The 27,895-nt window shown below is 42.1% G+C and overlaps 1 protein-coding gene across 1 annotated transcript; it reads right to left on the reverse strand.

Annotated features, from left to right (window-relative positions):
* Positions 1 to 241: 241 nt before the first annotated feature.
* Positions 242 to 27,769, reverse strand: relch (RAB11 binding and LisH domain, coiled-coil and HEAT repeat containing). Its single transcript, XM_087138122.1, has 26 exons — positions 27,517 to 27,769; positions 24,816 to 24,954; positions 24,336 to 24,497; positions 21,422 to 21,480; positions 20,872 to 20,985; positions 20,265 to 20,468; positions 19,404 to 19,492; positions 18,916 to 19,038; positions 18,533 to 18,688; positions 17,615 to 17,792; positions 17,069 to 17,181; positions 16,259 to 16,421; positions 15,331 to 15,468; positions 13,375 to 13,539; positions 12,667 to 12,826; positions 11,285 to 11,447; positions 10,051 to 10,174; positions 9,901 to 9,949; positions 9,181 to 9,370; positions 8,205 to 8,387; positions 7,983 to 8,046; positions 7,488 to 7,626; positions 7,011 to 7,127; positions 6,671 to 6,759; positions 5,554 to 5,609; positions 242 to 4,788 (listed from the first exon to the last, which is right to left on the reverse strand). The coding sequence occupies exons 1-26, from the start codon at positions 27,739 to 27,741 to the stop codon at positions 4,638 to 4,640; spliced, it is 3,513 nt and encodes a 1,170-aa protein (XP_086994248.1). The 5' UTR covers positions 27,742 to 27,769; the 3' UTR covers positions 242 to 4,637.
* Between the last annotated feature and the right edge of the window lie 126 nt (positions 27,770 to 27,895).

A 27,895-nucleotide genomic window follows, 5' to 3' on the forward strand; every position in this document is an offset into this window, starting at 1 on the left:
TGAAGTCAAAAGTTTCCTAACAGAAGTTTATGTCCAGTACGATGCATAAGCTGTATACCCAAAGGCTAATGTGCCTACTGCACCCCCCCCCCCGGAAATCTGAGAAGAACTCCAAAGACTCTGTCAACACAAAAGAAGACAAAATAGAGGAGGGGTCTCCTTTGCCACATCTTGCACCAAATGTAGAAGTTAAGTCCATCGGGTTCGAGAGACAACAACGAATTTCACCCCAGAATTCCCCTTATTAATCAGTGTGCTTCCCTGCGAAGCCTGTACTATCTTTATTGCACTTGAAATCAGAGTGAGTGGTCAAAGTATCACAATGCGTTCATTTGAAACTACACAATTACAATCAGTCGCAGTCACTACAACAATGAGAAAGTCAAGATGTGGACAATTCCTGCTGGAGATGGTTAGCGGAAGTACTGTGTACACTGAAGATAATCAGTAGGGTTTTCCCTCACTTTTCGTCCCAGAGAATTGTTTGTTCCTGACATTTAACATTATTGCAATGAACAACTTGCACACTTGACACTTGTTTATACAAAAATAGTAATACTTGGATGGAGACTAATTTTATAAGATTTTTCTAGTTGAGGAATTTGTCACCTGCTGGCAGTTATGGGCATGAGGAATTGGAAATATCACAGGAAAGCAATTAAATAAGTTGCACGTTTGTTTGAGTGACAAGCTTTTTTCTGGAATCAATTAATGATACAAAGGGCTTTTAATTTTCCACTATTAGAGCAAATGGCTCCCATCAGAGGTCACGACAACATAAGGAATGGATGTTTGCATTTTTTTTTCTGACAAATATTTGTACAGATCCAAAGCAGGAATGTGTTTACCTGTGAACTAAGAAAAAAATATCTGAATTTCTTTCTTACAGAGGTGCAATTATTTCATCATAAACAAATGAATAATCACACATGTATCTACATTACCTGTGAAGATATACATGTATCTTGGTTGATGTCATGAGAAGTGGTATGACATTAAAGCTTCTTTTTGTTACGCAACAGCACAAAATGTATATGTATCATATATATATAAGCACAATTTACAACATAACTGCAAATATACAAAGCCATTCTAGAAAAGGTTTACAAAAAAAGAGGATGAATATACATGTACATTTATGTATCTCATCTCTATGTGACCACCTAGACCCTCTAGTGCTTGGTTGGACCAGGATCTTGGGCTCGGATACCCTAAAAGAGTGGGCATCATAAGCACACCTCAAGAACTGCACACTAATGACCACAGAATGACACCGATCACCTTTGCATGTATAAACTCAATGAAATCAAATAAAAATTCTTGCAAAATGTTGCTGTAGATAATTATCACATTCACACACAAAAGCACTTTTTGAAACCAAATTTTGGCTGACCATCCTTCTGCCAGGCATGTGAGACCATAGTGTGCAGGCAGACATATTCAACACCATTTTCAGTATGTGTGTTTCATTACAGCCCATCAAATAAGATCCTCAGTAACCTGTTTTACAATTGAAGAATGAAAGTATTAACCAGATGTAACTTAAAAAAAGATACTCCAGTGGTGCTCTGCTAAGTCTCTCAATGCACCAACAATTTCACCACTATGCACTTAATGGCATGCACCTTAATACAAAAAAATAGTATGCAAAAATCCCTTTGTGGCATACATCAAAAAATACTTCTGGTCTTAACGTAAGAGACATTTTATAGGTGTCGAGCAAGTCGCAGTTCTTATAGGCTTTCAGCAGAGCTCTGAGCTAAGGGTGCCATTTCTACAATACGCGTGCACAGTGTGATGTGTTTTGCTTGGAAAAGTAACTTGAGAAGATTTTCACCAAAAAGTCTGATGAATTCTGTGTAATTTGACCTGGATCTATCTTTAAAGAGCCACACCCTGCAGAAAACCCTACTAAGCAGAGAAGCAGTCGCGTCTGTCACAAGACCCACTACAGGTCTTGTTTACACACAGGTTGATTACACACAACAAAGGAGTACCTTTGTCACACATCAACTCAGCTTCTAGCTTAAATGGAGACTGGAAAACTTTCGGAAGGACTTGCTTGGGCTTGACTGGAAAACTTCTGGAAGGACTTGTGTGGGCTTGACTAGAAAATATTCAGATGGACTTGTGTGGGCTTGACTGGAAAACTTCCGGAAGGACTTGTGTGGGCTTGACTAGAAAATATTCAGATGGACTTGTGTGGGCTTGACTGGAAAACTTCCGGAAGGACTTGCATGGGCTTGACTGGAAAAATTCTGGAAGGACTTGTGTGGGATTGTAATGCACTTAGCAATAACACTACTGCTTTGCATGCTTACAATGCTGTTAAGAAGTCAGCGGTGAGAAAAACACTTCATTTAATGTTAAGCCAGAGACCATTTCTACTAAGCAATTTTTTTCTGCTTAATAAATAAAGAAGTGATAAGTAACTCTGCAAAAATGTCCCTAGACACATAAGGGGTTCAGCACAACACATCACACTGATTACTCTTTTGATACTTCTAAAGCAATTCACGATTTAAGAAAAGTAAAGTAAATTACACAGGAATACTGCTACTTTTGCACTGGCCTCCTAAATGTATTTTTAGTATTGATTTGTAAAACAGCTTTCTTTGCCACCAACAAAAGTTCGGATATGTCAATCATTTCAAATATAAGCATTGATGATAATACTGAGTATTACTTTACATTTGTAATACATGGAACAAATTACAATGATACAAAACCAACTTATTTCAATATTACAAGATTATCACTTGGAATATTAGTCAATTACCTTTTATAGAATCTCGTAAATATTTATCTTTTAGAATATTGATGTTTGAATGATCAAATTTTGCCTGATTGCATACATTAAATATTTGTGGCCAGATCTTACAAACTGAGTCAAAAGCTACCAGAGACATTTTGAGCGAACAGACTGCAGAAGAAAAGACATAATCAAACTTTTTATCCCTGCAATATCTTTAACTTGTCTGACTGGAGGTCTTACTTCAAAGGTCGAAATATAAAATACCCTTTTCTCCCCTTTTCATGCATACAAAATTAGATATGTCAATAGCATGTCTCTTGAAAGACTCATTCTATAGGATTAGGCCACATTTTAAAGTTGGTTAATATCACATTTCATTCACACAATTTCAAAATAGTACTGTCACAGTGAAAATTATTTTTAGCAGGCACTGAAATGATGATAGCCTGTTAAACACTCATGCATGTTTGCTGAGACTGTATAAATTTGCTTATCATATATCCGAGTAAGCGTGTGGGGTGACACAAGGATACAATACTGTCAGGGAAGCACTGATGCTATGCAGGGTACCGCCTATGATGTACAACACAAAGCTATCACCGGTACCCAACACAAACAGACTGAATTATGTTTTACTGAAGCAACCATTTCAATTTTTCAAGAGAAATTGTATGTGAATTGCGAACAAGTTCATCCTGTAATCATACCTACAACAGACATTATTTGCAGAAACTCCAAAGATTTTGTAAGAAAATTTATTGGAGGCAATTTCTTTTCATTTCCTAGTGAAAGTACTGAATCTTAGCTACACAGAAACATTTCCCATCTGACATGGAAAAAACTTTAATTTCAATGTTTACTTGGTTTCCCCTGGATTATTCCTGCCTTCATGTAGAGGCCACACACACTTTTAGATCCGACTGTACCTCGCAACCAATGTTCCTAAGTCAACTTCACATTGTAAGAGTCACAGGGTGATTCTAGACACTAACCCTCCCACCCCCCCTAAAAAAAAGGAAGGAAAAAGGAGCATTTGGAATGGAACATTGCAAGCCCTGATGTGTACAAAAACCCTTGTCTGCATGCATATGCAGCGGGTGTTGTCAATGACAACCACTCCAGGCCAAGTATTTTAAATAGTTCCCAAACACAAAACTGTTGATAGTTCTTTTCTTGAGGGCAAAAGTCTTGTTCAAACTCTACATTCAGCTTGAGATGACCAATGGAATACGCTGACTTCTCAGGGGAAAAACACTGAGGTTAAGGTTCCCCCAAGTAAAACAGGAACTGGCCTGATGAGATCCTACAATGACTGCCGATTCAGCTCCGTAAGATCTGAGAGTTATTTTCATGGAGTGACAGAAAATCTTGCTCGAAGTAAATTCACAAAACTTGGCGAATAACCAGTATTTAAAGAAATTACATGTTTTTCACCTGAAACGAACACTTTTTTTGCCAAGAATCTACACTAGATTCAGGCATGATGCTATCAGACCTTCTGAATAGGCCAGCTATGGTATGAAATTAGAGTCAGTATAAACTAGATGTGCATCACTAATATAGGCTAGCTATGATATGAAATTTGAATCAGCGTGAACTAGATGCGCGCCAAGACTAGATGCGTGCCAAGACATCATGTGCATGTAATTTACAAAGTAGATCGCCAAATCTGGCACTACACATAAAATATTTGACTGGTTGCAGCATCCTCAATCATCAAACCCTGAAGTGCTTCTTTCTTCTTTTGGACAAAGGTGTATAATATAATGTATATGGACTAGCACAGATGAGCACTAGTGACCTTATTGCCAGTCCATATATGGATACTATTTGGAGACTGCTTCAAAGGGGGGGAAAGATTGGCGTGTTACTGCGGCGGTTCTCACTTCTTCCGTGTGTGAAAGACATTGGCTACTTTGGTGCGCTGGGCTCCAATCTTGTTGAGCAGTGTGCGCTTGGTGTCTTCGCTCATGTGAGGCAGGGCGCTGTGGAACCCACTCGTTGCACTGTTGCTAGAGGTAACTGATGAGGACCTGCATAAATTTAAATTTGAGAACTGTTGGGAACCAATGCAAGTTTTGCTGGTTGCAGAAAAGTTATTGGAAATATTATGCTAATTGGCAAGTTTTTCTCTTCTCTCCATTTTTTCCTGTTAGTGAAGAGAACATAAGTATTTTTATATTACTTTCTACTTCATGTTTCCTCATTCAAGACTCCTGCAGCATGGGAGAGCGTATCCTCCCTTGTCTTTCATACAAATAAACACTTAGGTACGAGCTAAACTTAGAGCATGGATACCCTTTAATCATGAAATGAATGGATATGTAAACTAGGTCAGTAATCTGCTACATCTGACTTGGACAACCCAGGCGACCCCGGCAAGCTCGGTGGTAGAGTGGTTAAGACGTCTGCACTAGTAAGCAGGAGAACGTGGGTTCGAGTCCCACCCGAGTAAGCTTGTGATTTTTTTTGCAAGCTCTCTGACAAGAACAGAGCGTACAATGTTTATAAATATAAATGTTGGGAAAGGGCAAAACCTGCAATTAAAATCAACATCTCCACGACGCAAAGTACATCTTGAAAAAATATCTTTATGGTTGGTTTTGTAACAAAAATGGGCAAGTTATGTTTCCCAAAAGGGAAAAATCTTCATTCAAGAGAACTTTTTAATGCGATATTATCAGTCTTTATGAACAAAGCTTTCTGAATCCAGTAAAAAATATACTTTTGAGGACAATTCAGGGGAACTCAAATCCGCGACCTCATGCCCACCAACGCAGACATCCAAAAGAACCCACCTTTCTTTTCCACCAAGTTTGGCTTCAAACTCTTTGATCATGGATGCAACCACAACCTGCAACGAGATTGCATCAACACTTGTGTAAACATAGGTGGTAATTAAATAACTCATTTGGCAATTTACTGAGTTGCTATGCCACTTGACGTGAACTGCCCAAAACTCTGTAAGGACGCTAACCCTCCAGGGTATTTTGGACAGAAACCCTGCCGAATGCAACACACCCATCTGCAAGGCCAAGTGACCTCAAAGTTGTAAGTTACTAACTACCACCAGATCCAAACGTTAAGTGGCATTGTTCAACTGGATAATCACTCGTTATCTTAACATCGGTGGTTTACTCTGCTGCTGCTGTCTGCCCAGTGCAGTACAGTCATTTGCAAAAGTTTAAGACCACCTTGAATTTGATTGGTATTTCTGTCACTGGGCATGCATTACAGTGTCTCATTGAATGATTACTTAACACGATTTTACAGTGGTGCATAACATCTGTGTAGTGCTATACCCATTTTAATGAATTTTTTTGCAAAGGCAGGTCTTGTATGACATTTTGTCTGCAAGGCAACATGGGTAAATAAAAGCCAGTCTAAGCAATCAGAAATAAAGGAGGGAACACTAAATATTAGACTGTTAACATATCAAATCATGGAAATGTAGTCAAAAATGTCCAACCAAGGTTACACATTGAAAATAAACATAAGTTGCCATGATTGATTGGTTTAAGTTTGGTTTTCCTTCAGGATAATGCATTTTCTATGGGTGGTCCTAAACTTCTGCAAATGACTGACTTATACACACTTGCATATCTGACCCCTGCGCTGTGTCATACAAGGTCAGGGGTGGACGCTAATATGTGATTTTACCTCTCACAAAGGTCAATTTTACCAATGTACCTTGGGATGTTTTACTTCATTTTCACACACAGTCAAATACAAACCAATGATACAGGCAGACAGACTCATAAATATGTATAACATGCTTCAAGATGAAAGACCTCAAGTTCAAGAGTGGTAAATTGTATGTGCTGATGTTGGAATGCTTTTGCTATGACCAAGGCATTTCAGTATATCAAAGTTGCCACTTTGTGGAAACAGAAATGAAAACACAAATAGAAATACCTCGTGTTCTGGAGAAACTGTGTCAAGATCCTGACGTAGGCACCGTAAGCCCGGCAACATGGACTCCCAGATGAGATCATTGGAGATGACTATGAGGTCAAGGGTCAATGTTTCTGGTCCATAAAATATTTTAATGAGGTAGTCTGACAGCATCATGATCTGTCTGAAATGTGGCAGTTTCTTTTTGGGGGGTATGATTTCATTCCCTTACTAGAGACAGTTTTGGCTCAAGAAGATTAAGAATGAATTGAATTTTAGAGGAGGCGTCATTTATTTCAGTATCACCTGATTTAATTCAATCTTATTTTCGGCTTGACAACTGGTGCAATACAAAGGATACAGCAACAGGACAGCGCGCTGTAGGCATTGAACAGTGACATGGCTATGACAGATCGCCTCGTCTCATTGGCTGTGTTGTTATTGGTGTAGGCTATGGCGGCCAATCGTGGAAGGACAACTTAAGTGGAGCAAGAAAACACAGACATCATCCAATGTTAGCTTGAATGCTTATAACGAATGACAAGAAATCTGAGACATTAACCCTAACCATTCTGAATGCAACGAGCATACGCATGATTTCAATGGTCCCTAGGCAGATAGGGTTAAGCAACAGAAAGAAATCATGTAAAGCGATGAAAAGAGGCAAACTTTTAAAAAAGAGTTACAACAGGAAACCAGTGTTACACTACATCATAGGATTGCTGAAACGAACATCAACAATGTCAACAAAACAACACACATTGAGTGGAACTCTACTAAACACACTTGACTTTTCTGAGCATAACAACATTCATGCCACACAATCAATCAGTCTTACATTCATCCCTGAATTTGGGTTCTGCATTGGGTCCGACCTTGCCGAAGGTGAGAATGACCTCTGCCAGCAAACCGTACTCTTCCTTGTACAAGGGATCATCCAGGAATGTTTGGAATTGAGAGTACACTCTATCCAGAGTCTAAGGAAGGGGGAAAAAACATAATACTCAATTGATTTCTAGTTACTCTGTGGAAGGAAACTGTTCACAAGCAAGTGTTGTGAACTTCAGTCTTCACTTGAGTGACTTCTTAACTTCTAAAACTGATTAGGATCTTAAAACTTTTATATTGTCACATTTGAGAAGTTCTTCATTAATGATCTAACAGTACTTAATGACTAGATTTGACTGACTGTTTAAGAAACGGTTGCTCACAAAATGAGGGGGGTTATCTGATATGGAGCCTGGATTATTACATTATGAAGGGAGCGAAAATTTTTATGACAAGATAATTCAAAGATCATCAAATTAACCATTTTAAAAACAAAGATTCTTACCTCCTTCTGAGTTGTACTTTCCAGAATGGTTCCAAACACTGGAATGGTGGATATCTTCACATTCCTGGGAGAAATATATGAACAAAAGTAGGAATTCCAAAAACCAACAAGTATCCAACAACATAATTTAGTCAGTTCCACCTCAGGTAAGTCAATGGTCCTCTCTATTCTGGTTAATATCCTGTGCTCCAGCAGAGCAACATGAAGATTTCTAAAACTTACATATCCTGGTCTCCTGACAATGTGATGAGTGCTGGAACCACCCTACCGGATACCAGTGACTCATTGATACCCTTGACTAGTGCGCCAAACAGCTTGGCTGTGGCTGAGCGGACAGAGGGAGACTTGTGGACGACACAGCTCCACAGAGTAGCTAGGAGCAACTCGTGGTATGTCGGGTGGGTACTACCAACAAAAAAATCATCAAATGTTTTCATTATCAAAAGAAAACTGATAGCCTACTTGGACAACAGACACGCATTTGATTGCTTCTAAACCTTAAAAAAGCCATTTTTTAGAAACCTTCTTAAAGCAAGGGAGGAGAGATAACCATACACTTTCTTGTTAACCTTAAAACCTCCCTGATATATTTTTTACTGAAAATCTCCTGAATCAAACAAAATCCAAACAAATGGACAGGAACCCACTGGAAGGGTCCTTGTATTGAATCCTGGGCATCAATCCCCATTTGCAGCGTCACTCCATTGAACATGTCCACAGTCCTACAAAAAACACGTCCATAGTCCTACAAAAAATCCTCCGAAACATTGTGGTGGACTCTGAAGGGTTTGGGATGGATGGGGCTACAGTTAAAGTTATGCAAGATTGCATGTTCACAAGAGATGAGTGAACTGGACAGTACTGTAGTCAAGTACTTAAGTACTTGGAAACTATTTTTACCAGTACTCGTCAGCATTGTCAAAAAATGCTTTCCTCTAAAAACAGTGGGACGTCTTTATTATGTTCATGCATAAAGGCTTGTGGCTCACATTGAGAATGGGGTACTAGTGACTTCTTATAAGACTTATGAGTACTCATGAAGCAATTTTGAGTACTTTTGAAGACTTTGAGTACGAGTACATGTGAAGTACTTTTGAAGCACTCAACTACAACACTGGAGACGGATTTAGAATGCACACATGTGACTTGTCAAAAACTAGGTATTCAGTTCTAGCTATCCCGTGGGAAGGCAACTCACTGTAACTCCAAGAAGGTGACCCTGATACTGTCTAGTGGGGCGCCGTTAAGAGCCAGGGTGGTCAGGGATTCCTGGAGGTACTGGGATAGCTGCTTGCGGTCCTCCTCACGATTGTAGCTGGCCAACACCCCGGCGGCGTAGACCGGCAAGGTGGACCTGGTCAGGGGCATCTGGACCAGGGTCTCGGAGTCTGTGCGATGGGAAGAAGTGATTGAATACTGGAAGCGAACGGGCTACGAGGATGATCAGAGCCTCAACCACAAAAAATAGGATTCCATGAAGGGTGAGAGCAACTTGGTACCACTTATGACATTTGTGAGAGTGCAAGTGATTGGACACATTCAATTAACCTAAGCACCATTCATTTACATGGTTGGACTCTGTAAAGCACAAATAACCCAGATTTTGAGAATAAACAACGCAGCTCTTTTCCTTTTTCTGCTATGTGCAATTTGTACACTTCAAATCGGTAAAATGCATTTGGTAGTATTTTAAAGTTCACTTTTCAAAATTTTTTTAAACAATTTACATGACATGGCTGAAATATACAAAATTATCAACACTAGGAGAGTTTCCAAGAGTAACCATGAATGAAATCAGTCACTCTACATGTTTTAGAGATTTACAATAATTTGCTAACCAGATGTGGAAGTCTGCAGTCTTTATTTGTAGCCTTTTAATTTTTTTTTCAAGATGACAAACACGGAAATGGAAACTCACCTAACTGGTCCTCTGGAACATTCAACACTGCTTGGAACTTGGGTTTTATCTGCCACAGGGAAAAGTAACGGACGTCAAGTGAGTGTGAATTACCTTCAGGGAAATCGCAAATATGAATAGGATGAGGATTCAGGATAAAGAGGGCCTCACCTTTGAGTCTGTGAATGTCTTGCCAAACGTCCTGCAAATGTGCAGGAAGAGCTTGGCCATGGACTTGACACTGTCTCTGTGTACTGCCTCCAGACGTCCAAGGACCTCTAGTAACCTGGGGATACTGTTGGTGAGGTACAAAAATTATGATAGTTCTCCATTAGAGGGACAGTCTTCAATTAGGAGCAGTTTTGCCAAGTCTTGAAGTTCCTTGATGTAATGCCTGCTGAGCTTGAAGACAAGTACAGATTTCCCTCCAAAAATGGTTTTTAAGACGTAAAGATTTGGCTTTCGAGCAAAACACACGTGACCAACACAAATAAACTAATACTGCAATGTATCAAGTCCATGTGTGTTGTACAAATTTCTGTTCAGCCAGGACCATGATGCTCATAGCTTTGATTAAATTCAAGACCTTCAGATAAAGGAAATATTACAAACAATTCAAGACAGAGGTTTAACAAATCAATTAAAGACTGCTATGATGTGGGACTCTGGCACCAGGTGTTAACCACTCCCTGCTGGGCGACCTGTTTTCGAGTACATAGGCTTTATATGCAGAGCCAAGGAGCCTGGAACTGGGACAAAAGAGTTGGACCTTACAACAAAAGACCGTGCTCAGCACAAAAGACTGAGCTGCTGGGCATTACCAACATTTTTTTGCTCTCAATAGTGGAGATAATCCAGCCTTGTTTTGAAACAGTATACCAAGGTTGGACGCATTTAGAGTGAGAGGATTACCACCAGGGACAAAAGCGCTCCACCACTGCAGCGATGAGCCACACAGCACTGCCGCACGCTAATCTGGCCTCTATTGAAAGGAGGTCAGCAGCGCACTGACGGTTTCGGGAACAAAAGAATTTTACGTAACACTGCACAATCTGGGCTCTTTTTCCAAGGCTGCAGACCTGACTGAAATATTCAAAATTCAATGAAGGTTAACTGTTTTTTAGCTTTAGAGTAGTGCCCAAAGAGTCCTTCATGTAGGTATAAACGACCATTAAATGAAATGATGAATTTTGAAGAATTTTGAAAAACGGCAAATCTTGAAAAGGACCCAGCATCTTGTCTTGCTCAAGAAAAATTCACCCGGCAGCAAGTGGTTACACAACTTAAACACACAAGATTGTTTTCACCTGTATTTTCAATAAGCCATGACAAAACTAAAATGACAACCAAATAACGGACAGCTTTGTAAATACATTCCGTGAGGTGGATTTTCTTATCAGCTTACAATTCATTCAGGGACCATGTGTAGCTAGTCCAGTCTTCTTTCACTGGGGCTGACTGGCAGAGGTAGGTTTCAAAGCGCTGCACTAAGGTAGCCAATTTCTCCTTGCCCCCAACGATGATGACTATATCATGAAGAGGACACATGGGCTTGGGGAACCGTGTCACTTCAAACACAGAGAGAACAGATTTAGATTACACATGGGCTTGGGGAACCGTGTCACTTCAAACACAGAGAGAACAGATTTAGATTACACATGGGCTTGGGGAACCGTGTCACTTCAAACACAGACAGAACAGATTTAGATTACACATGGGCTTGGGGAACCGTGTCACTTCAAACACAGACAGAACAGATTTAGATTACACATGGGCTTGGGGAACCGTGTCACTTCAAACACAGAGAGAACAGATTTAGATTACACATGGGCTTGGGGAACCGTGTCACTTCAAACACAGAGAGAACAGATTTAGATTACACATGGGCTTGGGGAACCGTGTCACTTCAAACACAGAGAGAACAGATTTAGATTACACATGGGCTTGGGGAACCGTGTCACTTCAAACACAGAGAGAACAGATTTAGATTACACATGGGCTTGGGGAACCGTGTCACTTCAAACACAGAGAGAACAGATTTAGATTACACATGGGCTTGGGGAACCGTGTCACTTCAAACACAGAGAGAACAGATTTAGATTACACATGGGCTTGGGGAACCGTGTCACTTCAAACACAGAGAGAACAGATTTAGACTACAAATGGGCTTGGGGAACCAAGTCACTTCAAACACAGAGAGAACAGATTTAGATTACACATGGGCTTGGGGAACCGTGTCACTTCAAACACAGAGAGAACAGATTTAGATTACACATGGGCTTGGGGAACCGTGTCACTTCAAACACAGAGAGAACAGATTTAGATTACACATGGGCTTGGGGAACCGTGTCACTTCAAACACAGAGAGAACAGATTTAGACTACAAATGGGCTTGGGGAACCGAGTCACTTCAAACACAGAGAGAACAGATTTAGATTACACATGGGCTTGGAGAACCAAGTCACTTCAAACACAGAGAGAACAGATTTAGATTACACATGGGCTTGGAGAACCAAGTCACTTCAAACACAGAGAGAACAGATTTAGATCACACATGGGCTTCAGGAACCAAGTCACTTCAAACCTTTTTTTCACAAAGAGAAATCCTTGCATGGACCTAACTTAGTCCACACAAGGTTTACAAAATCAGTGTTATGTGAACCTGTTGGTTTGGGGTCCACAAAAAGACAGCAAGGCTGGTATATCTAATTATGGCAAGGTACAGGGCAGCTCAAAAACATCAATGCAAAGAGAACAAGGAGATAATGCTTGTGATGTAACGAATACCTTCTAACTGTGGGACTTCATCCGGTTCTTCCTGGTCATTGAATGGTGCACTGAGTAGCACTGATGCAAACAATGCAGGAATCAAACACTGCAGAGTGGAGCTAAAGAGCTGGAGCTTTCTCTCATCAACGGACGACTCACGACTGGCTCTCTGCAGATCCTGCATTCAAAGGAAAGTGTGTGGTAAACTTTGATTTATCCATCCGAGATGCAGTCGAGACCACCACACACCATTCACAAGTAGCAGGGTATTAAAAAGAACAGCAAATGAATGCTTTGTTTTTGTAATTCATTTACATGTATATAACTTGTGACTTGAATCCAGACAGGAGGTCAACTCCACCCAAACCAACATCAGTTTGCAAAACGTTTTTGGATTTGCCTCTGTGGGGCAAAACCACAGATATATCAGATATTGTCCATCTTGAAAAAGTGCAAATAAGGTAAGTTTCGTAAAGTAGTAAAGAAGGTAGTGTTATAGTTAAGTTTTTCATATATAAATGTATAAAGAAGTTCACAGATACTGTCACATTCTTGTCAAGGGTCTGAAGATAAGATCAGAGAAGCCTGAATGTACCTTGTTAAGACCAAAAATTAGCCCAAATATTTAAATAAAAAGCATAAAATAAGGCTTTTGCCTGGAAGCAGGAAACCCTAGAAGGTACACAGTTACACAGAAATGTCTTTTGGACGGAGCTCCACACTCACAATGGCTGCTAGTTCCAGTCTCTTCAGTATGGCTGTGATAAGGTTGGATTCCAGACGTCCCAGCCGGTAGGCCCAGGATGCGAAGGCTGGCAGGAAGACTTGCCTGGTGGCTCCCAGCACAATCTCGGAGCTGTCTTCCAGAGTTGACAGCACCAGCTCTAGACCCTGAAATGAACGCAGTTGTTGAGCCAGTCAGGACATATAAAACAAATGTGAGGTGCTATGACTGAAAGTCAAGGAGTGCTCCTTGACTGTCAAGGAGTATTATTGACAGTCAGTTGAAAGTCAGTGACAGTCAGTGTATTGACAGTCAGTGACAGTCAGTGTACTGACAGTTAGCTGACAGTCAGTGTATTGACAGTCAGTGTACTGACAGTTAGCTGACAGTCAGTGTATTGACAGTCAGCTGACAGTCAGTGTATAGACAGTCAGTGTATTGACAGTCAGTGACAGTCAGTGTACTGACAGTCAGTGACAGTCAGTGTATTGACAGTCAGTGTACTGACAGTCAGTTTGTATTCTTACTGCACAATGTGGAAGTTTGGGGAGATCCGAATCCACCTCAGCCCATGTGGTCAAACCATTTGGCAACTGACACTTAAATCAAGCACATGTTTTAACATTCAGGGATCCAGACATTGGGTCTCTGGGGGCAAAAAGGGATTTGGTTTTCTCTAATAGCAACCGTCCGAATTCCATCATACCTAAAAGAATCCACAATCTCCCACCTAAACAACGGTGGTGGTGCTGTTTCTAAATCACTGGCACTTTCAGTTCTTGAAAAAAATGGCAACATCCTATCTTCCCCTACTCCCCCCTGACCTAGACACGCCACTGCCAAGGAAAGCACGGTATCTTCCCCTACTCCCCCCCCCCGACCTAGACACGCCACTGCCAAGGAAAGCACGGTATCTTCCCCTACTCCCCCCCCCGACCTAGACACGCCACTGCCAAGGAAAGCACAGTATCTTCCCCTACTCCCCCCCCCCGACCTAGACACGCCACTGCCAAGGAAAGCACGGTATCTTCCCCTACTCCCCCCCCCCGACCTAGACACGCCACTGCCAAGGAAAGCACGGTATCTTCCCCTACTCCCCCCCCCCCGACCTAGACACGCCACTGCCAAGGAAAGCACGGTATCTTCCCCTACTCCCCCCCCCCCGACCTAGACACGCCACTGCCAAGGAAAAGCACGGTATCTTCCCCTACTCCCCCCCCCCGACCTAGACACGCCACTTGCCAAGGAAAGCACGGTATCTTCCCCTACTCCCCCCCCCCCGACCTAGACACGCAACTGCCAAGGAAAGCACGGTATCTTCCCCTACTCCCCCCCCCCGACCTAGACACGCCACTGCCAAGGAAAGCACGGTATCTTCCCCTACTCCCCCCCCCGACCTAGACACGCCACTGCCAAGGAAAGCACGGTATCTTCCCCTACTCCCCCCCCCCGACCTAGACACGCCCACTGCCAAGGAAAGCACGGTATCTTCCCCTACTCCCCCCCCCCGACCTAGACACGCCACTGCCAAGGGAAAGCACGGTATCTTCCCCTACTCCCCCCCCCGACCTAGACACGCCACTGCCAAGGAAAGCACAGTATCTTCCCCTACTCCCCCCCCCCCGACCTAGACACGCCACTGCCAAGGAAAGCACGGTATCTTCCCCTACTCCCCCCCCCGACCTAGACACGCCACTGCCAAGGAAAGCATGGTATCTATTGGTAAAGCATTTGTTTTCAATTAAACAATAATGCACCTGTTTTTTTTTCGTATTTGTCAGTACAGTGATGCATATTTATATTCTATTTATTCACAAACTTGAATCTTTTATGCCAAGTTGTGTGAAATTTTTCATATTTCTTTACTTTTGGGGATGATCCACAATACACTTTCGCCATGTGGCTATAACTTGTTGTTTGTCAATACCTACTAGGGAAGCTCTTAGTTTGAAACTCACTTGATTGTACTTATCAGTGTCTTCATTCAGAGAGAAGACTAGCCCAAGACTTCGTACAGCAACCTCCCTCACACTGTCTGTCTTATCTTGCAGAAGCTGCTGTAACATGGACAGCACCAAGGAACTTCGAATTTCATTCTGTAAGTTGACAAGAGAATGCTGATGAGATTCCTCAGTGAAATTCAAACACAGAGAGGCCAATTTTCCCTTCAGTTTTTAAATGCACTTGTACATTGAGTCATTTTAAAAAAAGAAAAAAAAGGGCAACCCACAAGTAGACAAATCTTTTTCTAACGGCATTCTCTGAGAGCATTTATTCTAATAGTGGTTTTCCCAGCTCTCCAATGATTGTTGAAAGAATATCAGAGCACATTTTGGCATTTGATACAAAAAACTTCTGACCAAAAAACTCTTGAAAAGAACAAATGGACAACCAATGAATCACCAAAATATTATTCAACCAACAGACTTAGTCACACGTAGTCTTAGCCATACTGAACTGAAAGCAATGAAAACCCTGCATTTTGGGAGCTTTTGGGTAGAAAGGGAAAAAACTACAAATAAGTACCTTTCTACCTGATAAATAATATAACACTTGTGATTTGAACATACCTTAAAATGTTGAGATACTTTTTTGAAATGAAAGTGAGGCTTGGAAACCCTCCAATTCAACATTTGACAATTCATAAGATGTACTCAGGAAACACGACTGAAAATGACATTGTCATGACTCAGACCAACCACCAAAACAAAATCATGACTGGCACATGCATTCTTAGCTGAAGTTCAGTGCAAAATTTGGAGCTTTTCTAAATTTACTGTTCTACCCCTGAGATGATAATCTTATGAATAGAGTCATTTGAGCTCTGCTCATCTTGTAAATAAGGGCAATCAATTTGAACACTGACAAAACAGGTGAAGCACCCACCGGTAGGTACGGGGCTAGGGCACCACAGGACTCTGCCACCAGCTGCCTCCTCTCAGGGAACTTGTGCGTGATCTGCTCCCAGCACTGCGGTAACAGTTCAGCCTCCGCTCGCTCGGGGCCAACGTACTTGGCAAATGCCACACAACCACCTAGGATCACTTGCCTGTCGTCAAAAATGCAAAGTTATCAAGCATTATGGACCTTTCCCATGAAATACGGCAGGCGCATGCGCATTACTACCAATGGTTGGCAAAGTTGCTAAATCAATGACGTAACGATACAAATCTCCACATAAACACAACTGTGAGCACATACCCGCCGCTTCTGTACTAGTGTAGTTTGACATGAGTACATAATTTAAAGACAAGGAATGGTTACTTTCCAGCCTCAGGCCACTGCCACCTTCACTTAGTTTCGAGAAAAGTGTGCTAAGTATTGGACAGAGGCTGTAATACAGTTTTGATTGACCATCAGCACACCAGGTTATGGTTACAGCAGCTATCCTACACTACCTGACAGTGCTGATGGCCACACCTGCCAACCAGTGCTAGTGGTGCGCATGCCCCTGTCTAATTTGCTCATTTCATGGGAAAGGTCCATTACGTGATCATCTTTCTCGATCATAGTCAGTAAATTTGGCTGCATTTCATGAAATAATTTTCGTATATGGTAAATGATATTTACCTTCATAATAACCAAACAAAAGAGTGAACATTAGGTTCCAATAAACTGAACTTGTTTGGATTCAAAGAATCTAGGAGGATTTCGGTTCAATAATTTGCACTTATAAGAGGAACAACTGCTGCCTACCTTTGTTCTTCATCAGGTTTCTTGATCAAATTGAAGAGCAAATTGAGGAGTTTGTCTCTCTCATTTGGTTCTGGGTGGAGTGTGACCGTGCACACGATGAGTGGAACCAGCTCCTATTGACAAAAACAATTAAAAAGGGTTATGAATATTCATTACCGTCAGTGATGCAGTGTCCCTCCAACCAACGTACCTTGTGAAATTTAATCTTCCGGGAATGCCATGGGGCATTCACAAATGGCACGGTGTGGTCTAGTCGGAAGAGCCAAGCAAGGGCAAATGATGCAGCACATTTGGGCAACTGAATACCACCAGCATGCCCATTCTGAACTTAACATCTCTGCACCGGAGGTACCCACCTCATCGTAGAAGCAGGGTAGAAATGGCACCTGTTCACAGCAAACAGTTGGCATCTTCCCTGCTAACTGCATGATTATATACAGACTTCATGCTGGTGACAGATACTCCAAAGGCAGACCTAGTATCCACCTTGGCATTTGCTACATGGACCATTTCTGCCCTCCATCTCCCCTCCCCTCGGGCACCTACCTCCCTCTTAGCAATGAGGACGTTGGGTACGATGTGAGGTAAGCAACGGGCAAGCATCTGCACCACACCAGCCCCATCCTCTGCAATGCGCGATACCTCTTCCCGTAGGCGTGCCTGGGTGACATCTCTCACGGGCAAGACGGCTTCATTGACGGCCCGTTCAAATGGGCTCAATTCCCTACAAAGTAAGATTGTAAAACCTCACTGTCACAAAGCAAAACTGTCAGCTGTATGCAACTGGATGCTATCATTAGGTTCAGAGTCCTCAAATGTATTTAACCTGGGGTCGTTTTGAGGCCAAGGGTCTCTTTACAGATTTGCTTGGGTGAAACAAGAATTGCCATCCTTTTTTCACTAGAGGTGAACTTTGACTGGATCTTGCTTCAAACAGTGGCTACTTCACAAAACATTTCTTAATAAAAATTCAAACCGCCCTGTCAAGTGCTTTTTGTTCTTCTTTGGATACGCATGATCTTTCTAGACCTGAAATGAACTTTACAACTGACTAAATGATTGTCAAAAACTTCACTGACAACCAATCTTTTCTGTAAAGAGACAAAAGCTAAAAGCTATCTCTATCCCTTGACAGGCTTCTTGACTAGGAACACTGCTAAAACCAACAACATGCAACGGTTGTTAAACTGAAAAGCCCCTTCAATATGAACAAGATGCAAATAAGGTAAATAATGCCCCAAGGCCAGACAGCATCAGAAAGTGAGGTTGCAAGCTACCTCAAGATCTAGCAATGACACTGTTCAATGTAACTAGCTCCATCACTTGGAATAGAGCAGCTCTATGCTTGCCTGCTCAATGGTTTAAATGGTCCCAATACATCAACACACTTGTTGCACCCTTGCAAGGTTGCTCAAACTGGTCAAGACTTTACTTTTATGGCCTAACAGCGCTATCTCCACCAACCTTGTGGATGCATTTCTTTCGGCCTGCTCCTCGTGCCCGTCGGTGACGTCCCCCGGTATTGTGGGCATGTGGCCTTGCCTGTCAGCATCTTCCTCAGGTAAGTTGCTGGCCAGGTCGGCCATGTCTTCCCCGTTCCCAGCACTCTCACTGTCAGTTCTGTCAGTGTGAGATAAGTCAATCGAATTTTATGAGTCCCAGTAAAATCACAAAATCAAATTGGGGACCCCTTGTTTTGAGTTCAGGGTTGAGCAGGTGTGCTTTTTTACAATTAGCTTTCAGTGATACAGTTGACTTCCAAAGACCAGTTCCGGTCTTTGGCAGTACGTAGGCAGTGTAGCGGTGCCTATGCAGTGAGATCAGATTTCATTTTCTCCACCTTGTACCTGGGTTTTGGACCACTTCCTGCCTCCCTGACCATCGAGCCAGCGGCTGGTGCTTTATGTGGTGTACCGACAGGGCTCACACCGGGAGTTGAGGTTTTGAGTAACTGTAGCGCATCGAGATCTCTGCAGTGATAATACAAGCAAAATCAAGTGACAGAGTTGGCTACACAGACAGTTGTCACCTCACTTGCTATTTCTATGGGCGGCCAAAGTTCGCAGGAATACCACCATTGGTTGGTGTTATCATTTCTTTTAAAAGAGGGTCCATTTTCATTTAGTAGTAGTTTCTAATATTTGATTTCTATTCGGGATTTTTTAACACGTAGTAAACTATACTTTTCTTTTCTGCCAGTTTTACCCACCGCTAGTAGGTAGAAATGCTACTGAAATCAAGAGAGAGCGTACCCTGAAGTATGCAAAATTCATCTTGTGACCAATTTTACCGAGAGTAAGCAGAATTTGGACCATACATCCAATATAACACTAACTTTTGCATGTTCTGCAATTGTTCCTTGAGAGTTTGATTTTCATCAGTGTAAGATGTGAGTTCCTCTTGGAGTTGAAGGACTTGTGATTCCTAAAAAAAAGGAAAGGAAACTTGCTTCACAACCCTTTATCTATTAAGCCTTTTCCCATCTTCCATCTGCTCCAAGCATGCTAAAAATTAATCTAGTGACCACAAACAAGGCCACTTGAAGTGTGAAAGCTGGCACAGATGATATGTCAAACGCAATGCCTCCACTTTAGGAAGCACAGCGACATACACACAAATAGAGGAATCATCTTGGTGAAATCTTTCGACACAGGTGTTTCACAACAGTGCCCCACCAAGAGTTTGCAATGCGTTGGCCAATCACAATGCGTGAAATGTATTGATCCTTTCCACATGTGCACTGCCAGTCGACATTTGCTGATGTATCAACCCATTCAAATGCACACTGTGTACAATGGCCACCATGCCGTGTTGCAAACTCTTGGTGGCGCGCTATTATGAAATGCCCATATTGTGGGCATCTGATCATTCATCAAGATGATGGGGTCAAGTTGTATTTCAGTTCCAATTCCAATGTAAAGCCCATTTTCTAAAACATTATCACCTTCTAAAACACAAAGACAGCAAACAACAGAAACTTGTATAAACTTACTAGACACAAACTCTACTCCGTTCTAAAGCCCTACCTACTTCTTCAAACTCAAAATTTTTCAGAACTCTCCAGCTTCCCATTTGCCAAACATTTCTAAATTGACTCAAAATCCACAGATAAGTCATACCCTGTATAAAGAAACTGCCCATGTTGTCAGTACTCAATCAATTTCTCATAGCCTGCCTCTCGTCTCCAAAAACTCACCAACTTCTGTCTCTCCTCGTCTATGGCCATTCCGAGGTCTGCTTCAACTTCCTCTGACTGCTCTGCCAGGATGCTGTCCTCCCCGCATCCCACCTCTGCTGTCTCCTTGGCAGGGATGACATGCCTACTGTAGTCCCTGTACAGATGCAGTAGGTCTGGCGGGCGGGAGCGATTCAGGCCAACATCGTCCCAGTCATCAAAATCCTTATTGCAAACAAAAGGACACATCTCCATGGATTTTTGATCAACCCTTCTTATGAAGCCTTTTCCTCCTGAACAAAACTTTTTTATCTTGCCTTGTGACATCTTTCTTTATCTGATAGGGGGTTCACTGATGTATGCAAAGATTAACAAACATTGGGGTAGACAGTTTGTAGATAATTATACTAACATGGAGTGCCCACGGTTACACCATGGACGCTCCAGTGCAATATCTATTTACTGGGAGCGATGAAATGGCCGGTTTCCATTCACTGCAAACAATAACAAGTGTTGGTCATTCCAACTCTACGGGCCAAGGTGTAGATGTATTGTAAACACTACACAAACCGTAGATGTATTGTAAACACTACACAAACTGTAGATGGACTGTAAACACCACACAAACCTGTTCCTCATTCTCATCGCAGAAAGTGATCGAAGTGAGTTTATAGTCATGTTGCAGTAGAAACTCATTGATGAGAAAGTTGAGAGCTCGACGCTCTAAAGGTTTCATTGTATCCTATCAAATGAAAGATAAGTTGGTTATACAAACACTGACAAGTGCAAGGGTGCTGACAATGGTCAAGGGGTGTCTTTCCAAGGGTACCAAACTGAAACAAATAAAACAAACGGAGACCTCAGGAGGAATAAAGATTGCAGGGTATAAACCCTATTCCTTCCATATCTTTCAGAGTCCATATGAAGGTCTTGGAGGATTTTGCAGGATCTAAGAAAGCCCATGTCAACCAGTAAAACTTTACACGGAGATTCACGTCCCTTGAATTATGAAGAACAGAGAATGTGTTATTAGATTCTGTATAATGGATGACTTTAGAGGGTTAAGGAAGATTTCAAAAAAAGGACCGGCAAGTCAAGGTAAGCATCATTAATACAAATTCTCAAGCACGCATATTTTTTTAAATTTCAAATGACACAAAATAGCATGAAGACATTACCTCTGCAATCACGCCTTCAGCTGTCTTATTGGTGTGAATTGGTGATGGAACTTCACTCTCTACAACACAACAGAGAATTGTTTCAATAAGGATGGTATCAGCTGAGATATCTGATGGAAGTTTCCTTAGTAAGTCCCCATTCATCTGAAACCAGATTTCTTTAAGGTCAATACCACACTTATGTCAAGGCTTAGATCAAAATAATGAAGTTATAAGCAGCACTTGGAGAACATGTAGATCATTTTCAATGTTTGTCAAATCTGAAGAGAAATGCCATTGTTAAACAACAGTCACGCTCTGTCATATTATGTTTTTCATACTGGGTGTTTTGGCACTGAACTTTGCTGATGTATATTCGTAACCATACGCTGCCAGGTTTAATTTGAAGTAGCATGACATCTTCCCGATGGATTTTCATTTTCATTAACTTCATTTACTGGATGTTTACACCTACTGAATGACTCTCTGGTGGCTACTCTAATCTGACAGACAACATTTATTGATGCCCGAGTATTTCAGCCAGGCCCGCCGCCTTGTAAAGAGAGCCCAGATTGTGCAGAGTGACGTAATTTTCTTTGTTCCTGAAACTGGCTGAGCGCGCTGCTGGCGTCTTGTCAAATGCAAACCAGATTAGCATGCAGCGGTACTATATCGCTCATCCCTGGAGCGCTGAAGCACTTTTGTCCCTGGTGGTAATCCACTCGTGCTAAATGCCAAAAACAGTGGTACAATTGTTCAAAGCAATGACAGATTCCTTAGCTATTGAAAACTGAAAAAATGTTGGCAATTTCCAGCAGCCCGGTCTTTCGTTCTGAGTACGATCTTTTGTTACAAGGCCAAGCTCCCTTGTCTGATTTCGGGCACCTTGGCTTTGCATATAAAGCCTACGTCTCCGTTACCAGGCACCCCGGCACGAAGCGGTTAAACAGTATACTCAGTATTGTCTGAGGACTGGTGAAAAACTATACAAGCTTGAATACGGGATTAATCTTCATTTCTAGAACCATTTTTTGGCAACATTTTGTTTCAGGATTCCAATGTTTCAAGAAGAAAGAATTCTTATGTGAATCATATCTGTTGTAGTTTCATAGTTTTTCAAGACAGCAACAAACTTCTCAATTGACATGTTGGAACATCAGGATTTACAAAAAGTCGGGCAATGTCTAAATCTTGTGTCTGGAGTTATTAGTCTGACGCAGACAACAGGCAAAGCCAAAGGCTTGGAACCAAATTCTGACAAAACAATCCACTGCATTAGAATTGTTCTGATGGAAAGGATCATATTTGTTGGCTTCTGATGGAAGTTCCTTTAACCACTTGCCGCCGGGGTTTCCAGTACCAGACACGTATTCGTGGTCTCCGAAATCAGACAAAGGGAACTGGGCCTTGTAACAAAAGACCGTACTTGTAACAAAAGACCAGGCTGCGGGGAATTACCTTCTCAATAGTGGAGATAATCCAGCCCTGTTTTGAAACATTATACCAAGGTTTGGGTCATTTAGTGTGAACGGATTACCATCGGGAACAAAAGAGCTCCACCACCGCAGTGATGAGCCACACAGCATTGCTGCATGCTAATCTGGCCCCTATTGAAAAGAGGTCAGCAGCACACTGTGTCAGTTTCGTGAACAAAAGAAAATTACAAAACACCGCAAAATCTGGACTCTTTTTACAAGGCAGCAGGTCTGGCTGAAATACTCCAGCGTCAATAGATGTTGTCTGTCAGATTAGAGTAGAACCAGACAGTCCTTCTTGGTGTAAATGTCCAGTAAATGAAGATAGGAATTTTAAAAGAATTTTGATAACAGAAAAAAATGATAATTATCCCGTCCCAGCATCATCAACACAGATAACTGACACCGGCGCAAAGTGGTTAATAAGTCCCCTGTCATTTGCTACTAGATTTCTCTTTAGATCAACTCAGATTGGCTTTAACCACTTCCTGCCGGGGACTCCGGGATCGGAGATGTATGGTTTATATGCGTGGCCGGGGTCTCCGAACTCAGACAAAGGAAACAGGGCCCTGTAACAAAAGACCGCACTCCGAACAAAAGACCAGGCTGCTGGGCATTACCGGCATTTTTCACGCTCAAAAGTGGTGATAATCCAACCTGGTTTTGAAACCCTATACCAGGGTTTGGGGCATTGAGAGCGAGCGGATTACCAACGGGGACAAAAGCGCTCCACCACCGCAGCGATGAGCCACACAGCACCACTGCACGCTAATCTGGCCCCTATTGAAAAGAGGTCCACAGTGCACTGAGCCAGGTTCGTGAACAAAAGACAGTTATATAACACCGCACAATCTGGGCTCTGTTTACAAGGCTGCAGGCCTGGCTGAAATACTCGGGCGTCAATGAAGGTCACCTGTCAACTTAGAGTAGTGCCTGAAGATTACTCTGTGTGGCTATAAACGACCGTTAAATGAAATGATAAATTTTTGAAGGATTTTGAAAACGGAAAAAATGATAGTCATGCCGACCCAGCATCATCAACATTGAAAAATGCCCCGACACGAAGTGGTTAATGTGTGAAGTCCCACGTGTCAGGTTGGTGTAGTACCTCTTTCCTTGCCTTTCACGTCTGCAGCCCAGGTTCAATTCCTGGCTCGGTCCACATGCAGATTGGGTTTTCAGTCCCTACCCAATTCTGTGGATTTTACCCAGAATATTCTTCTGGGGTTTTCCTCCCATCACTAAAACTGTAACTTCTTCTCACTGTCTCTTCTCTACAGGTTTCTTCAGGCTTACGAGCTACAGTGCTAAGGCACTTTGTGGAATCCTTGGTGCCATTACAAGAAAGAATTAATAATAACAATAATAATAATAATACCACACAAATTTCAGTGCTACGATCAAAACTGTGAAGTTATAAGCAGCCCCTGGAGAACTGGAGTAGATCATTGACTCTTTACCAGCTGCCTCGGTGAGGTTGGCCCGTAGCGCCTTGATGGTCTCCTTGGCCTTACGCAGCTCAAACTCCAACACTGCATGCTTGTCGTCAGACTGGTTGATGCCATCATCAGAGTACCTGGCAAGGTCCAGCGAGTCAAAGGTGGTCTCGCTGGAAGTGCGATCTGCAGCAGAACAGAAGGAGGACTTTGAAGCAAGGCCAAAGGGAATCCAGAGAAACAGGGAACAGATAAATAAAGGGTTCTATGAGCAAGAACCACATCAAAGCCACACAAGTGAACCAGGTACCAGTGATTCTGATACAATGAGATTGCTTAACCAGCAGGCATCCGTAGGCAATTGTTCACTTAATCCCTACCAGTAAAATATGTTATATACCTAACCTCAACTCAGTAAGCGTCAACATGGCACATTTGGTGACAAAAATGCATCATGCTTGCAAATGCCTACAAGGGCTGTAAGGATTGGCAATCTTCACTTACGTAATGGATTGAGTTGTAAAGAGTTCTCTTGCCGTTCAAAGTTCCCAGGGTTGGAGAAATAGTCCCTGAGACGAAGGAGCTCACGGCCACTCTCAATGAGCTCTGTGTGCATCTCCAATGCCGTCAAAACCATTCGATCCTGCATTAAAAATGTACATTGATTAAAATAAAGCATTTGACCTTCAAAAATATATAACAGCTGAAGAAGCATACAGAGCTGCCCAGTGCAGAAGACTAGACAATGTCAGACTTGGCAGTGGATATTTGAGTGGTTCACAGTTCTGACATGGTTCTGCTGTTGTACCAGCATGGCACTGAACATGCACTTAATGCACAATGAGTGTTTTTGGATACTTCCAAATTTCACAGTGGCAAATATTCATGTGATTCCATGCTTACGTTGCCATTAAGAATTCATATTCAAAAGAACAACAGGAAAATGAAATATCCTGCAATAAATTGTAGAAATCAATTTCAAACATAGAGCTATACACAAAAACTAGAGTGCTGACTCATGTACAAAGTGATGCCTGCTGGGCGCATCCAATACAAACCTGTGGAAAACCTATGGAAATTTTGTACGGTTATTTGCATATCTGCATAAGTTTGCCTTGACTTAATCAGATTTCACCGGTACTCGATTTACGTTGCACTCAGAGTACATAATTCTATATTCATTCTATCCAATTTTGAATATTCTACAAGTATGCACATGGATTCAAAATGTCTACACCCAGGAGAGTGCCAAATTTCCCAGCGCGGAGGATAAGAAGTTAGAGCTCTTGTAACTTCATATAGCTCTAGGCCTATGATTCAAATAACAAAAGAATTAAAATGGCTGGGTCTTGAACCTAAGTCTCTAAATCCACAGCGCAATGCCTGGCTGAATTTGGTCATTCAGTAATACTGCATTGCTTTATTGCTGGCAGTCAAAAAAAAAGATACAACTGTGTATGCACTGCCATTAAGTCCTGTGCACACAATGTGTCAATGTTCTATAAACACACGCTGGCTAATCCAAATATCTTTGACATACAATGCCGAGGCACGTCACAAAAATCTGTCCAAAAAGCAGATGCATGTCTGATTGATTTTCACAGTAAGTGGTGAAAGAAGGGACCTGGCGACTATACGGTCACAGATGTTATACACTTCATATTAAAATTTAATCCTGTCAGATGCAACTTCCAAATCTGCTTGTCAAGGAAAGTAGATTTTTTATGCCTGACCTAGCCAGCTGTGCCAGAAGATGCATTTTCTCTAAAATGCATGGTTTGACCATGGATAAGTTTACAATCTGTCTCACTATTTCTAATAAACGCAAAGCCAGTGGATGGACCAGGAACCAGCCCGTCACTGCTTTCTCCTGGTTGAGGTTTTGATGCAGCCACAGTGATTTTTGAGGGAACGAGTTCCATATCCTGACATCACTTGACACCCTATGAACAGACTCTATGAAACTGGTTCAACTTTTTCAGTGCTAAATTAGGAAATGTTATTGCTCTCTTGTGGGTTCTAAACAACTGCAAGGGAAAATCAGTGATGTCCAAATATGGAACTCTTACCTTTTGTGGTTTGTGAACACCGAAAAGGTCTAATCCTTGATAGCTCCCCTCCCTTTTCTAATAAACCTTTTATGTGTTAAATTTGAATAGAATCTGGTACACTGAGTTCTTTAAATTCACGTGAACACAACAACTTGAATTCTCCATACTACGGGCACTGTTGCTATACCTCGTGATTTAGGGCAAGCTTTTGGTTAGTTACTGCATACATGTAAGAGATGCCTTGCACCAAGGCCCTACACTGTTTTCAGTTGATAAGGCCATAAGAATGAATATCCCGGATATCTATCCACGGCCCACATACCGCTGATACAACTACCAAAAGATTTTATTATTTTCAAAAAAGTTATTGTTTCAGAAAAATTGTTGTTTTCCCATTGGGAACGCTTAAAAAAATGGCTGCAAAGTAACTCTAGAGTTTATAGTGTGACAACTGCCTGTGTACAAATGGCATGACGCAAGACGGACTGAGAGCTAGTCTACTTTCAAGGTTGGTTCCCTTTGTATGAACACGTACTCACTATCAATGGGTGCGTTCGATTAGCTTCCCTGAATACAAAAGTGTTACACGCAAGGGAAGCCTCCAAATGAGGGTAATCGAACGCTGCTGTGTACTTGCCAAGGCATTCTGGGAAAAAGGTCAAGCACGAACAGTCCATCCATGACGTCAAACACTCGGGCAGCCTCCAGAGACCCACTCGCCAGACGGGGTAGTAGTGGCTGACACCAGGGCAGGCACGAGAATCACGTAATGGCTAAACGAACGCTCTTGTGTAAGTTTGACTTACACGTGTAAGCTAATCGAACGCACCCATTGTGTGGCATGTACACCAACTAATGATTATGAAAAAATAGCCTCATGGGTATTCAAAATTGTTTGGACCGAAATCTGGGATGCTCATTCTAGCGGCCTAAGACATGTTAAACTAGCCAGAGATGGTGGTCATGCCATGGTGGTCATTATTATTGGCATTGCAAAAACTTATCCCGTTCTTTAGTTAGGGGAATTCAAATTGTTATATTTTGAAATCAAATAACACAGTGTACCACATTTTAATTCAAATTTAACTCGCAAAGGCCTGAGTCATGTGAGTACGCTAAGGCCTATTCTGGCATTGCACGGTCATGACGGTCACCTTCAGCAACTTTGCGGCGATTGCATCGTAACTTGGCTCGGCAGAGTGAGCGTTCCCAGCGTTCACAGGAGCAGCCTTGGTCAAAGGTGAACCGGTCTCAATAACTTGTATGTCCGTGTCGCCATCGTCTGCAGTGATGGAGGGAGGTTCTACTGCAGCAACAATGCTGTCCTCCACCGGTTCCTCGTCGTCGTCGGTGAAAAACGGATTATAGGAGTCCGCCATGTTTACTAGCAGTAGACTGGTATCTTTACGCATACGTCTTGGTCCCCGCCTCCTCCTCTTAGTCTATTCTAGGGGGCGCTATTTATAATGCTGCAAAATCGGCCAGTGAATGTCGGACTGCTTAGACGAGTCTGTGTCCGTGTCTGTTCTGTTC

Source organism: Acanthaster planci, linkage group LG06 (genome assembly GCF_054643075.1).
Source record: "Acanthaster planci isolate LZ-2023a linkage group LG06, COTS_SCS, whole genome shotgun sequence".
NCBI classification, from domain to species: Eukaryota; Metazoa; Echinodermata; class Asteroidea; order Valvatida; family Acanthasteridae; genus Acanthaster; species Acanthaster planci.